This window comes from Marasmius oreades, chromosome 5 (genome assembly GCF_018924745.1).
Source record: "Marasmius oreades isolate 03SP1 chromosome 5, whole genome shotgun sequence".
In the NCBI taxonomy this organism is placed as follows: Eukaryota; Fungi; Basidiomycota; class Agaricomycetes; order Agaricales; family Marasmiaceae; genus Marasmius; species Marasmius oreades.
Window position 1 is genome coordinate 2489382 of NC_057327.1, and position 13538 is coordinate 2502919.

The 13538-nt window shown below is 47.0% G+C and overlaps 9 protein-coding genes across 9 annotated transcripts; 5 read left to right on the forward strand and 4 right to left on the reverse strand.

Moving 5' to 3' along the window:
- The first annotated feature begins 62 nt into the window (after positions 1-62).
- HUS5 (SUMO conjugating enzyme Hus5) lies at positions 63-1526 on the forward strand. The gene is made up of 9 exons (XM_043153777.1): positions 63-262; positions 415-498; positions 559-607; positions 661-684; positions 736-845; positions 898-977; positions 1031-1051; positions 1109-1364; positions 1417-1526. The coding sequence occupies exons 1-8, from the start codon at positions 197-199 to the stop codon at positions 1149-1151; spliced, it is 477 nt and encodes a 158-aa protein (XP_043009062.1). The 5' UTR covers positions 63-196; the 3' UTR covers positions 1152-1364; positions 1417-1526.
- Positions 1527-2266: 740 nt separating this feature from the next.
- Positions 2267-3834, forward strand: E1B28_008936 (uncharacterized protein; the record flags this gene model as incomplete). The annotated part of the gene is made up of 11 exons (XM_043153778.1): positions 2267-2339; positions 2400-2456; positions 2510-2787; positions 2850-2874; positions 2929-2992; positions 3047-3072; positions 3120-3168; positions 3222-3234; positions 3297-3578; positions 3645-3753; positions 3803-3834. 11 exons carry the CDS (start codon positions 2267-2269, stop codon positions 3832-3834), a joined length of 1008 nt encoding a protein of 335 aa, XP_043009063.1.
- Positions 3835-4109: 275 nt separating this feature from the next.
- Positions 4110-5571, reverse strand: E1B28_008937 (uncharacterized protein; the record flags this gene model as incomplete). Its single annotated transcript, XM_043153779.1, has 9 exons — positions 4110-4265; positions 4321-4514; positions 4573-4706; positions 4758-4902; positions 4957-5064; positions 5115-5190; positions 5244-5393; positions 5445-5469; positions 5537-5571. The coding sequence occupies 9 exons, from the start codon at positions 5569-5571 to the stop codon at positions 4110-4112; spliced, it is 1023 nt and encodes a 340-aa protein (XP_043009064.1).
- On the forward strand, positions 5565-6906 carry E1B28_008938 (uncharacterized protein; the record flags this gene model as incomplete). Its single annotated transcript, XM_043153780.1, has 7 exons — positions 5565-5823; positions 5871-6012; positions 6072-6232; positions 6285-6399; positions 6449-6682; positions 6741-6778; positions 6832-6906. The coding sequence occupies exons 1-7, from the start codon at positions 5578-5580 to the stop codon at positions 6904-6906; spliced, it is 1011 nt and encodes a 336-aa protein (XP_043009065.1). The 5' UTR covers positions 5565-5577.
- A 42-nt stretch (positions 6907-6948) lies between these two features.
- On the reverse strand, positions 6949-8296 carry E1B28_008939 (uncharacterized protein; the record flags this gene model as incomplete). The annotated part of the gene is made up of 7 exons (XM_043153781.1): positions 8147-8296; positions 7825-8093; positions 7686-7773; positions 7568-7622; positions 7244-7511; positions 7090-7188; positions 6949-7032 (listed from the first exon to the last, which is right to left on the reverse strand). The coding sequence occupies exons 1-7, from the start codon at positions 8289-8291 to the stop codon at positions 6949-6951; spliced, it is 1008 nt and encodes a 335-aa protein (XP_043009066.1). The 5' UTR covers positions 8292-8296.
- Positions 8297-8454: 158 nt separating this feature from the next.
- Positions 8455-10170, reverse strand: E1B28_008940 (uncharacterized protein; the record flags this gene model as incomplete). The annotated part of the gene is made up of 5 exons (XM_043153782.1): positions 8455-8817; positions 8877-9045; positions 9103-9242; positions 9297-9836; positions 9904-10170. The coding sequence occupies 5 exons, from the start codon at positions 10168-10170 to the stop codon at positions 8455-8457; spliced, it is 1479 nt and encodes a 492-aa protein (XP_043009067.1).
- A 460-nt stretch (positions 10171-10630) lies between these two features.
- Positions 10631-11055, reverse strand: GG1_1 (Guanine nucleotide-binding protein subunit gamma 1; the record flags this gene model as incomplete). Its single annotated transcript, XM_043153783.1, has 4 exons — positions 10631-10714; positions 10770-10806; positions 10866-10969; positions 11035-11055. The coding sequence occupies 4 exons, from the start codon at positions 11053-11055 to the stop codon at positions 10631-10633; spliced, it is 246 nt and encodes an 81-aa protein (XP_043009068.1).
- A 206-nt stretch (positions 11056-11261) lies between these two features.
- E1B28_008942 (uncharacterized protein) lies at positions 11262-12858 on the forward strand. Its single transcript, XM_043153784.1, has 6 exons — positions 11262-11360; positions 11416-11695; positions 11750-12026; positions 12097-12190; positions 12259-12609; positions 12837-12858. Exons 1-5 carry the CDS (start codon positions 11294-11296, stop codon positions 12408-12410), a joined length of 870 nt encoding a protein of 289 aa, XP_043009069.1. The 5' UTR covers positions 11262-11293; the 3' UTR covers positions 12411-12609; positions 12837-12858.
- Positions 12693-13507, forward strand: GG1_2 (Guanine nucleotide-binding protein subunit gamma 1). The gene is made up of 4 exons (XM_043153785.1): positions 12693-12772; positions 12818-13069; positions 13121-13157; positions 13205-13507. Exons 2-4 carry the CDS (start codon positions 12945-12947, stop codon positions 13289-13291), a joined length of 249 nt encoding a protein of 82 aa, XP_043009070.1. The 5' UTR covers positions 12693-12772; positions 12818-12944; the 3' UTR covers positions 13292-13507.
- Positions 13508-13538: the final 31 nt, after the last annotated feature.

The following is a 13538-nucleotide window of genomic DNA, read 5'->3' on the forward strand; positions in this document are numbered from 1 at the left end:
TTTACGATATCCATGGATGAGTTTTGTTCGTGTTTTATAAGTGCTACAGATGTCACATCTGTGATAGTCACACTGCCCACTACAAGTCCGTCGTCTTCGAATCCGTTCCACCTGATATCCACTCATAGAACTGATCGCAAAATCAACCCCTGCGGAATCAATCCCTCCTCGCACATAAATTTCATCTTACCCTAAAATGTCTGGTATTTGCAGACCAAGGCTTGCTGAGGAACGTAAGCAGTGGAGAAAAGACCACCCTTTTGTGAGTCGGTTTGTTCTCCATTCCGAGTCTCATAACTTCCCGTAGTTGCAAAGCCAACTCTCAGACTGTACTATGGAAAACAACCACATTCCCCGCTGAATGACGCGTCGATAGTACGAAGAAACGTCCTCAACTGATAAATTGTCCTTCAGGGTTTTTTTGCGAAACCTACAAAGGCATCGGATGGTTCAATGAACTTGATGGAATGGGAAGTAGGTATACCTGGAAAGACAGGCGTACGTGAATTGCAGCTATTCACCCCTGATAAACTCACAAACTAAATTCCTCTCCCGCAGACACCTTGGGAAGGAGGACTGTATAAATTATTGATGACATTCCCTGAAGGTAATTTAAATGGTTCCACACCTTCAACTCGTTCAACCATGTTTTTAATACAGACTATCCCTCCAAGCCGCCTAAGTGTAAGAAGAACACGTTCTATTTACGCGTTGAGGCGCTGAATACGCAAGCAGGCAAATTTACCCCGCCATTATTCCATCCCAACGTATATCCCTCAGGAACAGTCTGTCTCTCGATCCTTGACGAGGAGAAATCATGGAAACCTGCGATCACCATTAAACAAGTACGGTTCTAACGCTTCGTAGAGTCGCAACAATCTCATTGTATTGTTCCAGATCCTTCTCGGTATTCAGGACCTTTTGAATGATCCCAACGTCAATGATCCCGCACAAGGCGAAGCTTATACACTGTTCAAGTTCGTACCTTTATACGTTTCTGTGGGTGTGCAAAATGTTGACACCTTCATAGGAACGACAAAATTGCATACGAGTATGTCCAATCTCCCAAGATCATCCGTCATAAGAGTTTTCCATACCTCTCAAATAGGAAGAAGATACGACAGCAAGCACGGGAAAATATCCCAAAGTAGCTGCTGGACCCCTCCCGTCAATTGGTTTTCTTCCGCTTTTTCTTCTGTTTCATTACAGCTTTTATCTCTCTTTCAAGTATAAGGTGGACATCTGTAATCCATTATTTCACCTGCTCCGACTACATATTTAACATCTGTCCGTTCCCATAATTTTCTCCGTGATCCATGTGGACTGTTTTGTCCTTTCGAGTGGAGTTGGTCAGGAGTTGTCTGGTAACGTCTTTTGCCGTCGCTAATTCAGCTTCATCTTACCCAACCCATTTAGTTTCTGGTTGTAAAGAAAGCTGTAAATCAAATCGTATAAAGACCTTGCAACAATCCTCCCGTCTTTGCATATCGCGGCCCCTTTCATCTAAACTCGAAGACCTGTCTGCACCAGATATATGATGTAAAAGTCAAAAAAAGTCGAAAACGGGCTTCCGATGAAGAGCCAGCGCGGTCCGGCTTGACTGTTCTCACAATCATACAACAAGCTGATGGCCTGACGCTACCAACGGGCCCTGTGATTTACCTTCATTCTGCGGACCGCTTCGGCTCTTGCCCCTCTGCAACCAATCTCTCATTTGCTCGGAGGGAAAAATATGGATGAAAATCGGTGACCTTATAAACCCTGGTATAAAGATGAATGAGACTGGCAGAGCCTGATCCTTGTCGTTACCCTTCGAATCTCCCAGTTAGTTGAATTGGCAAAATGAGGCCCCTGCTTCCCGCCTTCCTGCTTCTTCTCTCTACCGTGTCGCTTTGTTCGGCCTTGATTGCCTTCCCGGGCGCTGAAGGTTGGGATGATAGCTTTTCAGTTCCAACTCTCGTTAACAATAGTGACATGAAGGTTTCGGTGCCCAAGCCACCGGTGGACGAGGAGGATCTGTATACATCGTCACGAATCTCAACGACTCTGGGGCGGGAAGTTTCCGGGATGCCGTTTCTCAGTCGAACAGGGTATATCATATTCCTCTGACTATCGCTTGATTCCGAACTAGCCTGACCTGGAATTTTCGAGATCGTGGTATTCGCTGTCGGGGGTCTCATCAATATCACGAGTCGTATTGTTGTCAGTAGCCACGGTAAGCAACGTCAGTACCTCGCTTTTACTTCGTTGGACTCAAAAATTCTGCATGTATCAAGTGACTATTGCTGGTCAGACTGCTCCAGGCCAAGGAATCACGGTCTATGGCAATGGACTTTCCTGTGAGTAAACGTTCAAGCTAGCTCAAGTACTCGGCTGATACCAAATACCCAATGTCTTAGATTCTGGTGCTGACAACACCATTACACGTTACATTCGCTTCCGTATGGGTACAAGTGGTAGGTGAGGGTACCTTGAATTACCCTTCTTGAATCTTATCCTCGTTTGAAAGGTGACTCTGGCAAGGATGCAATCACTATCGCCAATGGCAGTAACATGATCTTTGACCATGTTAGTGTCTCGTGGGGTCGAGACGAGACCTTCTCCATCAACGGAGACGTCTCGAATGTCACGATTCAGGACTCCATCATCGCTCAGGGACTCGATACCCATTCATGCGGCGGCTTGATACAAACCACTGGCGGTGTGAGCATCATACGCTCGCTTTATATTGACAACAAAACCAGGAACCCCAAGGTGAAAGGAGTAAATGAATTTGTCAACAATGTGGTAAGTACCAGCTCATCCTTCTTCCAGTGAGTCACCCTCCGAAGTAAAACTGGCGTCCTTAGGTTTATAATTGGGGAGGGGGAGGAGGTAGGTTACGAATGCCTGGAGGTGATCAATCTAATTATTAGCCCTTGTGTCCAGGTTACATCGCAGGGGACTCTGATGGTCCATCGGCGGCTAACATCATGAATAATGTTTTCATCAGGTACACAAATATTTGGAATCGCCGTTTTAGGGACTTACTAGTCGTCCTTTGTAGCGGGCCCTCAACTTCCACTCATCCATGTATGTGCATTATGGTTTTGGGCCGTTCCTCACTGACAGAGAACCAGTCACGCGCGGAAACCAGAACTTCGTGGCCTATGTGTCCAATAATTACTAGTTCGTCTACAACCCTCTTGGTTCTCTTCCATGGCTGACGGTTTCATCTTCAGCGACCCAGACCAGGTGGGCATACTCACATCCATTAACCTGCCTCCAGGAAATTTTGTAAACATCCACAATCTCAGGACGGAACGCTCAACGGTTTCATTCTAAGTCCTACGACCGATAACTACTCCGACATCAAGTTCCAATCTACCAAGTTCAACTACCCGACGGTCGCAAATCTCCTTTCTCCCACAGATGCCCTGAACTATGTGAAAGCCCATGCTGGTGCTAGCAAGTCTCGGGACCACATCGACGACTATCTGATCAACACGGAGGTTGGGTCTTTGGGTAAGAAAGGTGCTGTTATAAGCGATCCTGAGGCTTCGCCGATGAACGGTCCCGGTCCCATTTCCGGCGGAACGGTAAGCTTCCTGTCGCTGCTCAGTATGCAGTACGACGGAGGTGTCTGATGTGATTCATTCAAACAGGCCCCCGTCGATACTGATAAGGACGGTATTCCTGATGCTTATGAAAGCGCCCATGGCACCAATCCCAACGCTGCTGATTCAACCTCCATTGCGTCGAATGGCTATGCTAGTGAGTGTTGATATTCGCTCCTGTTCACGCTGAGTAACCATGTCTCCAGACATCGAGAACTATATCAATTCGTTGGTTTAGATACGTGTGGGTCTGGGATGTTTCAAGTAATATGTTATAGGTCGATATGTTTGAATTCAACAATCCAAAGCGTATAAGCAAATGAGCTAGCAAGAGGGCATTTAACAAAGCAAGGACGATAGCAACAAGGAAGACAAAGGATAACTGCAAAACAAGGTCGATAAGAAGCGAAAAGAAATTCAAGCGGGGAAAACATTTTTAAAGCATGCAACAAAACACGTCGACAAGGATAAAGTTAGTGATTATACAAAACAGGTTTCCGAGATGGAGATGTATCATTGCGAATCACTGTTGGTTGAACGGTAGTACTCTTCTGGACCCCGTGGATTGACCAGCAAATGTGTGCCAGGGTAGCCGCTATTAAGGGCCATCGAGATTGATGGCACCCAAGAGGTGGTCCTTCGAGCTTCTGGAGAGTTGCGGTGAATGCTCTGAAGGAGAAGTTATTAGAACGTGTTGCGAAAGACTTTATTATGGAGTCCGTACCGAGGGAAAGCCGGCAGATAGTTCGTGTACGTGGCGCTGTATTTTGAAGGACGAATTTGGCAACGGAGGGGGAGGCTGCCCATTATTGGGAACGGCTGGAGCGCTCATGATACGGCGAACGGGACCTCTACCAGTGGGAGTAGTTGAAGACGAAGACGACATTGGTGGCACGATACCTTGTGCTTGTAGAAACTCTTTGGTAAATAATGAGTCACCTTTATACCAAGGAAAGGAGAACAATTAACAATTCACCATAGGATCTGTATCTGAACACGAAAGAGACATACGTCGGAGATCCTGACGAGGTGTCTCCGGTACCATCTGTGTGAGGTTCCACCTTCCATGTGTAGTCCCATCTTTCGAATGCTTGGCTTTCCTCACCGAACCTGAAGCGTCCTCGGGATCAATTGGAGGATGTTCATCACTTGAAGACTTACCCTACGTAAATATCTCCCTGTTGGCGACTCCCTTGAGGCCCATGAGATAGCCGCTGGAGAGTATCAACCGGCTGTTGGCCAGTGCGTTTGATACGCTTGATCTTCAGGACGATCATACCGACATCCGTGGAAGATGGGGACAGAACTGTACGAGTGTCAAGAGGAATTATGACTGAGAATCGTTTTCAATCGCACTGACCTGTACTCTCGGTCACCTTACGGAACACAAATGGTCTCTCGGTGTTCTGCGAAGTCCTAACTCCAAAGCGAGAGGTCGCCCCGCAACCAAACAGAAATCGGCCAGGAGCTAGGTATATGGGTTAATAACCGGTACACATAACGATAATATGGAATTACCTATGAATCCATCGAGCGAAATGAATGCACAAGTGTCGACATTGCCACCATGATCTTGCCAGTGTACTGAAAATCGCTGGAGAAGGTCATTAGCAACATAGTCCAGAGGGTGTAAATAGAAGAATGTACTTGACCCTCCTCACTCGGTATCCAACAGGAAACCTGGTGCGTGTCTGAATTCACTGCAACAAGATACTCTGGAAGTGGCTGCCCGTTAACAACGATCCAAGCAGAAAATCCTCGATGAAAAAGCATTTCAGACGATTCATAGAGTGCTTCCTGAGGATATGTCAAGAACAAGCATTCTGAACCCAAATCGCGTTTACTCACCCAGGGGTGGGGGACCAAATATTGGCTGGTGTGGCCGCAGAGAATCGCGCGTAACCGCGCCTTCGACCGTGTTCAATTTTCACGTGATCCACCACGCGATAAGTCGAAGGGACCCGTTTCTCATCATTCCTTCATGCCCCTAAAGCGTGCATCTTCTTCCAAACGCAAAATTCCGGTGTCTGACGATGAGGGTTCCATACCGCCAGAATCGATGAAGACAGCGAAGAAAGCGAAATTAGCACAATCTTCGGTGCTGGAACCAGACGCGCAGCCTACCAACACGGTCCTACCTGTGAATATATCTTTCCCTCTTCGAATTCCGAACACGCTTCGTTTTTCTTCATGGAATGTTTGTGGACTAGCTACCAGTCAAAAGAAGGTTCGGAGACACTGCCAGTGTAACTTATGAATGACGATTGTCTCTAGGGCTTCAAATTCTACGTTGAGGCTGAAGATCCTGATATCTTAGTCCTCACTGAAACTAAGGTCAACAACGAACCAGTTGACCCTTCGTTGTCAAACCGCTTTCCGCATCGTTTTTGGTCCATTTCAGAGAAGAAGGGCTATTGTGAGTGGGTCCTAAACCGGAACGTTCAGCGCTGATCTCAATGGGACGCCGTTCACCAGCAGGAATTGCAGTGCTATCGAAGCAAAAGCCTTTGTCTGTTGACAAAACCATTCCCGGTCACCCTAATCCATCCGTCGTCAAAGGTCGGATTATTACTCTTGAGTTTGAGAACCACTTCTTCATCGCCACTTATGTTCCCAACGCTGGAGCAAATTTGAAGGTTCCACATTCTCAACTGAACGTTGAATTGAGTCACTCACTCGCGTTCATAGACACTTGATGTGAAAAATGAATGGAATAAACATTTCACCACCTACATCCGGGACCTGGACAAAAGGAAGCCCATTATATGGGCAGGGGACCTGAACGTTGCTCCGACCGAGCTAGGTCTGTCATAACTTGATTACGTCTATCACCCTCATTGACAATCCAGTAGACCTCACCAACGCAAGAAGGAATTGGAACAAGACCCCGGGTTATACCGAAGCAGAAACGACTGCCTTCAAGAATATTCTCCAGCCACGGGACGAGACAGCAGATGAATCCTCATCCAAATCTGAACAATTTATCGACGTATGGCGCAGATTGCATCCTTCCCTACAACACTACACCTATTTCTCATACCGTTTCAACTGTCGAATGAAAAATTTAGGATGGAGACTCGATATGTGTTGGTGCCGCTCTGCGCTATTCGTGGACTGATTCGAATCCTAACGTTCCCTTTGCAGTTGTTCTTAGCCAACGAATCACAGATAAAGTGAAGATGGTTCGTGGTTTTTCCTCGCCCTTATGAATTACCTCACTCAATCAACTCCGTAGTGCGAGATAAGAAGTGATATATACGGTGCCTCTGATCATTGCCCAATAACAATGGAATACGATGGACCGTTGTAACGTCGTTCCGATATATAGAGCTCGGTAGTTCGCGACCATGCATTAATATTCTCCAAATCGTACATGACCAGTTTCCTCTGCGTGAGCTCGCGCCTCTTTCTCTCCCTTCAGTCCTTTTCCGCATTGCTAGGGAAGGTATTGCCTTAAGACATGACAGGAAGAAGGGTGTGTGGGGAATCATACCTCGCATTTCAGATCAAAGGTTGCAGTGTTCGTGTATGCTCTCTTTGTTCGTAAACGGCCGGCCAATTGTTTCCCCGTGTCGAGGGTACCAGCGTTTTCCTGGTAAAGAAGCTCGTGAGTAAAGGCTCTAAGACTGTCACCACAATTAACTCACAACAGAAAATACAGTTTGATGCCATTCCACGGGGGCATCCGGTGACGGTGCAAGAGTAGCAGCATCATAGTGAATTCCAGAATATATGACGATGCAGCGCATTCCCGTATCTTCAGGTCCTTGTGGTGAAAAATGATCGATTCGCCCTGTCTCGACATCTATCGAGCATATTTCTGTTCTATAATGTTTCGCTAAAATCGACAGTTCGATAGCACCACCCCATGTGGCTGGCTTCTGGATTGTTGACATGTATTTCGTCGGAGGCATACTATAGTTCAGGACTTTAGTGACGGTTGAAGATCTAGACAATAGACCGGTACAAACCCCAAGATAGCTTCATTATACGTCTCCGTGTCCTTCTGAATATGTTCTGCTACCACTATCATGCGGCTCACCCGTCTATGATTTGCATCACGTATCTCTTATACACGGAGTGATTTACCTTGTCGAAGGCGGGCAGATTTCGTGATGTCTTGCTCAAAAATCAAGGCAAGGGATGAGAACAGGCAAGAATTGTCATCTGGAACCACCTGGAGGTGCAAGGTCAGAATACAAGGAACTTTCTAGTCCCACAGACCCACTCGATGAATCAAATATCCTCCATCAGCTTCGACGTATTCCGATCCAGATTGACTCGTTCTTAATGAACCTTCTGTGTTGCGCGGACTAGAGGCGCTTGATGGGGGCTGGCGAAGGTCGGCTGTCGTAGTTGGAATTTGAGCGCCAGTTGAAACATGGGCCGGATCAGAGGCTTCTGCAACGATCAATTGGTCCCCTTTGTGGAGTCCCAAGCTGCTCAGCGGAAGTTCGGGTACAAGAGTCAGGCTTCGCGGAGGATACCCCGTCTTAACTTGAATGTAGCATTAACACGGCTTCTCTGTCCACCATCAAAAATATGCCTACGCATTTGCCGGGAGGGAAGAATATTAGTTGCAGAATGGATTTCTTGCTGGAGATCCTGAACTGTAAAGGTATCGCTATCCAAGGGTATCTTTATGGTGGCCAATCCGTTAGGGTGTCGAAGTCGAACGGGAGACATGGTGGTCATAACGAAAACCTCAATACTGCCCAGCGGATGACGCGTTCTTTTTGGGGTTTTCATGAAAATTTCTCACGATCCAACTGGACTTTCATACGAGCACTCATCAAGCTGTAAATAGGATCTGAATGTGGATATATACCAGAACCATGAGATATCGACGGTGCTTGAATCATACGATAACTGGATGTGGCTCCGAGTGCTTCCCGGCTTCCTTCCTCGCAGGTGTTCCTTCTGGGGGTACCAACGAAACTTTATCCAGTTTCTCTTGTAGTTCGGAAACTTTTGTTCCCGGTTCCATTTGAGCCTCCACAACGAGTTGAGCCAGTTCATTTTGGATCTCCTCATCGTCAATGGTATCCTCAACGCCGAGTGCAAGGTCGCCTCCGATCTTTATGACCTCGTCGATTTCTTTAGCATCCGTATTCGCCTCGGCCATTGCTTCCATCGTTTGCTCTACCGACTCTCGTTGTAATGATGGGTGCGAGAGGATTGCCTTCAAAGTGGCAGTTGAAGTACTATAAGCTTTCACGATCTGCGAATGGGATTTAAAACCATGTCTGAAGGTGAAATAAACTTTTATCAAATAAGTACCTGGATGTCTTCAGCCGCAGCCTCGACCTGAACAAGAGTCCCCTCCAAGTTTTCTAACGCGCCGAATCTTTTCTTCAATACGCCTTCGAGTTGCCGCCGTGAGCGAAGGTAACTCAATGCGAGCGGTTTCTGATTCTGCTTAATTGCTGCAGCTGCATTTGCTGTACACCTAGAATACATGAGAAACACAGTTTGTTGAGAAGGCTAATCGTAAATTGATGCTTACTGTTCCATCTTCGTCTGTATCGCGAATGTTTGACGTCGGAGATTATCTACCGCATCTTTTAATTCCACAAGTCCACGGTCGACAACGGTAATTTCCTTCGTCTTCTCAGCTAGAGAATAAGATTCGAAGAACTTCACCACCTAATCAGGAGAGTACGAGTTACCGTGGATTCCGGAAATGCGGGAACAACTTACATCTCCGTCAACGATGACAACCTCTTTGTCTCTTGTGAGATATCTGAGCAGTACCTTCATATTTAGCTCGCTCATCATGGCGTTCTCACCATCATTCGGTTCTCCACCTTTTCCGGGTATGCACAAGGCGAATTCCCTTCTAAACCTATCAAGACTGTATAACGCGTCACCTGGTCCAACAACCTTCCGACGCTGTCTTTCCGTGATACTCTGCCCCGCTTTCTCAACTAATCCAAGTGCAATATAATCACCGAACCACGAATCCTGCAAGCTTGATGATGGTGCCGACGAAGCTTGTGGCCTTGGAAACGAAAACGTGCTGGAAATAGAACTGGTAATGCTATCTTCCCCCACTACACCGACTTGTTCGAGAGCCCACCACAGTGGTTTGGCAACGCCGTATGATAATAGGAGCTTTGGTACCGCCGTAACATACGAAAGAGGGGATCTTGAGGAGTAGATGGAGTTCGGTAATGAAAGAAACGTCGCCAACAGTAACATTGGAGGAGGCGGCGAACTCGTAGATGTCGTTAGTTCGGCCTTTACTAGCACATACGACAGTGAGATGTAACTTCCAAGGTGAGCGAGGCAAGGATGCGAAACTCACTATGACTGCATTCAGTCCGATGGGTCTGCCTACGCCTTCCACCCTCAAGTCCTCTAGCAAGTCAGAATTTGCATGTAAAACCAGTGAGTCCGAACTATCGGCCACAAGATAGCATTCTAATGCGCGTTTCCACCAAGCAATTTTAGCTTCGTAGGATGTAGGACTTGACTGCTTCTGCCTGGAGAAGTCCGAGTAGAGAGTTTTGAGGCGTTCACGAGAAGTCGAAGCATATAGCTGCGAGTTGAGGAGGGAAGGGGACGCTGGCATGATATGAACTCGTGCGGCTCAAGTTATGAGAAACATGAATCTTGATTTTGTCGGTAAGTAGCAAGTGGCGGTGTGCGTCAAGTACTTTTGACCTCCCCTAAACACAGCCCTTTCCACCAATGCCATTACTAATATAAGTTATATTGTAGTCACCGAGTCAGTCAAAGTCACTTCGAACCACACAAATTGCTCACGGTTGGAATTAAGGAGGCAGTTGTAGAATCTACACAAAAGGAATGTGGGGGTTCGAGTTGTTTTGCGTCAACACTGATATACGAATACTAATAGGGCAACTTCTCGAATTGTAATTGGTAAAATATGTGCCCAGCGAGCGGACACCGCTTGTGGAAAATAATGATAATAAGATATCCATGCAAGAGAGGACGGCAGTTGTTTTCCGAATCACGGTCCAAGAGGAAACAGAAGAATCCCAAGAAATGGTGGAAAGGAGGGACGACCATCACATTATCATGCAATTGCAGCCCTGTGCTGGCGGTGCATAGGGATCTTCACCCTTTCCGACTGGCCCCCATACGGAAGGTACCTGGTGTTTAACTCTTGAGAGCTGTTGCTTGGACGTAAAAAGGAGTGATGTATACCAGATGGTCTTTTGTAATCTTGCAGTATCGAATCAAGCTAGGAGAAGTTACAGAATGTGAGTCATTGTACATGAGGTTTTCTTTTCGTCTGCTCACCTCGCGCTAGCTTCGCTCACCCTTACTCTTGGTCTAGCAAGATCCTCCTTCAGCCTCTGATTGTGTTCCGTTAACCTACGGAGCTTGAGCTCGGACATGGATTGCTATTATTATTTTAAAAAAGAAGCACCGTCAGTAGTCTTAAATTGGAATAGAGGATAGGATGAACCTTGTGAGGACGAGCGTTCATGATCGGTTATGGAGAGAGCAAGAAAAAACAAACAGAGAAAGATGGAAGATGCGACTAGAGGGCTTAACAAAACGAAGAGGAACAATTAGCGGAGAGAAGAGGAATAGTTATTGTTGATTGAGGACTGACCAGAAGAAAGACGAAGACGGAGAAGGAGTGGTACTAGTTGTTGGCCCTGAGGTCGGAGTTTGAAATACTCTTTCACGCCGCTAGGCACGACTTCCGTCCGGCGTCGACAATGGCCCCTCTACGCTACACCCCTCTTCCCCTTCCCCGTAAAACACGTTCTCCTGTCGCTGTCAGAGGTAAGTTGCCTATCTAGCGTCTGTTTCTGAGTGATGGAGATAGCTCTCACCCCAGGCGTCAAGAAAGCGACACAATACCGCGTTCCCCAATTCTCAGCTGTTCTTAACAGTCGACCTGTTTGCAATCGCGCCCCTGATCGTGCTCGACGCGATCAGAATGGTATCGAACGAGAACAGCCTACCTTCGACCGCCGATACACACAAGCCACGACCGGCTTCCGTGAAGTCTACGAAGATCAAGACGTAGAGGTTTCGGAGCAAGAACCGGCCGAATCATGTCTATTTCATTGGGAAGACGAGAAAACTCTAGTTTCGGATATGATGCATGACGGGAGGTACATCTCTGGTCTAATCAGTTGGATGGATCATACTGATGGCGGGAGTAGCAGGTCCGCTGACGAGGAATCAGAAGACCTGAAATTGTGTTCTTTAGCTGAATCTATCCAGGATTCGTTATCTCTTTACTCCAAGGAACTTATAGACGACATCGCCGACACTCTCGTTCCTGCAGCAAATCGCGTCAAACAAGCGCATGAAGTGCTGAACAGAGAAATGGACGGGGAATTCGCTGAGGGCTTGCAGAGCTTCGTTCAAGGGTGTCACCAGATGGAAGACGTGACAATCCGAGAGAGCAAACGAGTAAGAGAGGTATACTGTGACTCTCAGGTGAGCTCAATCAAAGCCTTTACACTTCGTTTCTCCAATAGTCTTGCTCATGTCGTGATTGTCGACCCAGACCCGCGTTGTAGAATTATTCAAGAGTCTACATGATGCATGTATGCGTCGCGATCAGCTTTGGAAAGATTTGGAGAGAAATTTGGAGGAAATAAGTGAATTGTGCTATTCAACCTTCGGTGGTAGAGTTATCAACTGACGTGCTTCCTTCATGTACTCCTAGTCAACCCCACCAAGGAAAGGATCAAGAGTCTGCCGACACATATGGAACACACCATCGCCAATCTCGAAAAGCAGAGCAAACAGATCGCTCAGAAAAAAGACAACGGCGGTACCGAGAAACTGTACAAGAGTTTATTGAGCAACCTTATCTGAATCCGGGTTCCTGTGTCTCCTGCTCTCTGGTGTTCTGCTGTGCGCCTTGTGGTCTCCCTTGTTGTCTGCCTGGTTTCCATTCGCTCCGTCGGCTAGCTGTACTTATTATTGAATCATAGTGATGCTCCCATTGGATTGAGTACTGGTTCGTAGTGAATACCGCACAGTTGTACGATGAGTAAAAGCAGTGAGATGCGTGGTAAGCGTTGACCAAATGCGTGTTCGCAGATCGTCGAAATTTGATGCACTGGTGATTGTTCTGATGTTCTCATATTGTAACTGTTGCTGACCATTGGGCGCCGTCATTTATCCCGCACTCTTTCTTTTTCTTGTAACGCCCATCTCACTATTGGCCAACCTTAGTATGTTCAGCCTTTCATCCTGTCTGCAACGACTCATATCCTCAGACAGTCTTTGACCGCCAAGGTTGTTGTCATTCCCACTGTCTCAGACTTTTCTCTTCTCCATTACACATATCTACTCGACACAAAGTCCCGGAAGCCTCTATCAATTTTTTGAATTCAGCAAGGCAGGATGAATCGTGGAGGTGGTCGTCAGTCGATGTCGGACTTGAAGTTGAGGCGGCTGTTGGAGCATAACCAACGTCTGAAAGAAGATTTAGCTCGGCCTCGAGTAAGAGTTAGTGAGGCAAGCGCAAGGTATGGTTGCCTCTCTCTGCCGGGACACGTCGCTCAAGCGTGTCTGCTCAGCCTCATTCGTTACTGCAAGACCACGAAGGACCATCTGGTATGTGGAGTCTCTGCGCCGCTTACTCTACCTCATTCAAACTGCAGGTACCTTCCGTGTGGGGACCCGTTGGTCGTGCGGATGATCCTTACGGACCCACACGAAGTGGGCTCAAATGTTGTTCGGTTCAGTGATTTCCGATAGCTCATGGACGTGTCACCGTGTATTTGTTTTCTGCGATCCTCAGCATGCCATCCATCTTCCCATTCGTATCTATCAGATCATTTACCGTTCCCGCTATCATTCTGTTCTCGTGCTTACTATACCTTTCCCTCGAACGATATCTGTTGTAGGTCTTCTTCTACTCCACTACTACTGTACAATTAGCAATCTAGTTGTTATATCCGTTCAACGACCAGAGGTGATGCGGATGGTGGGCGC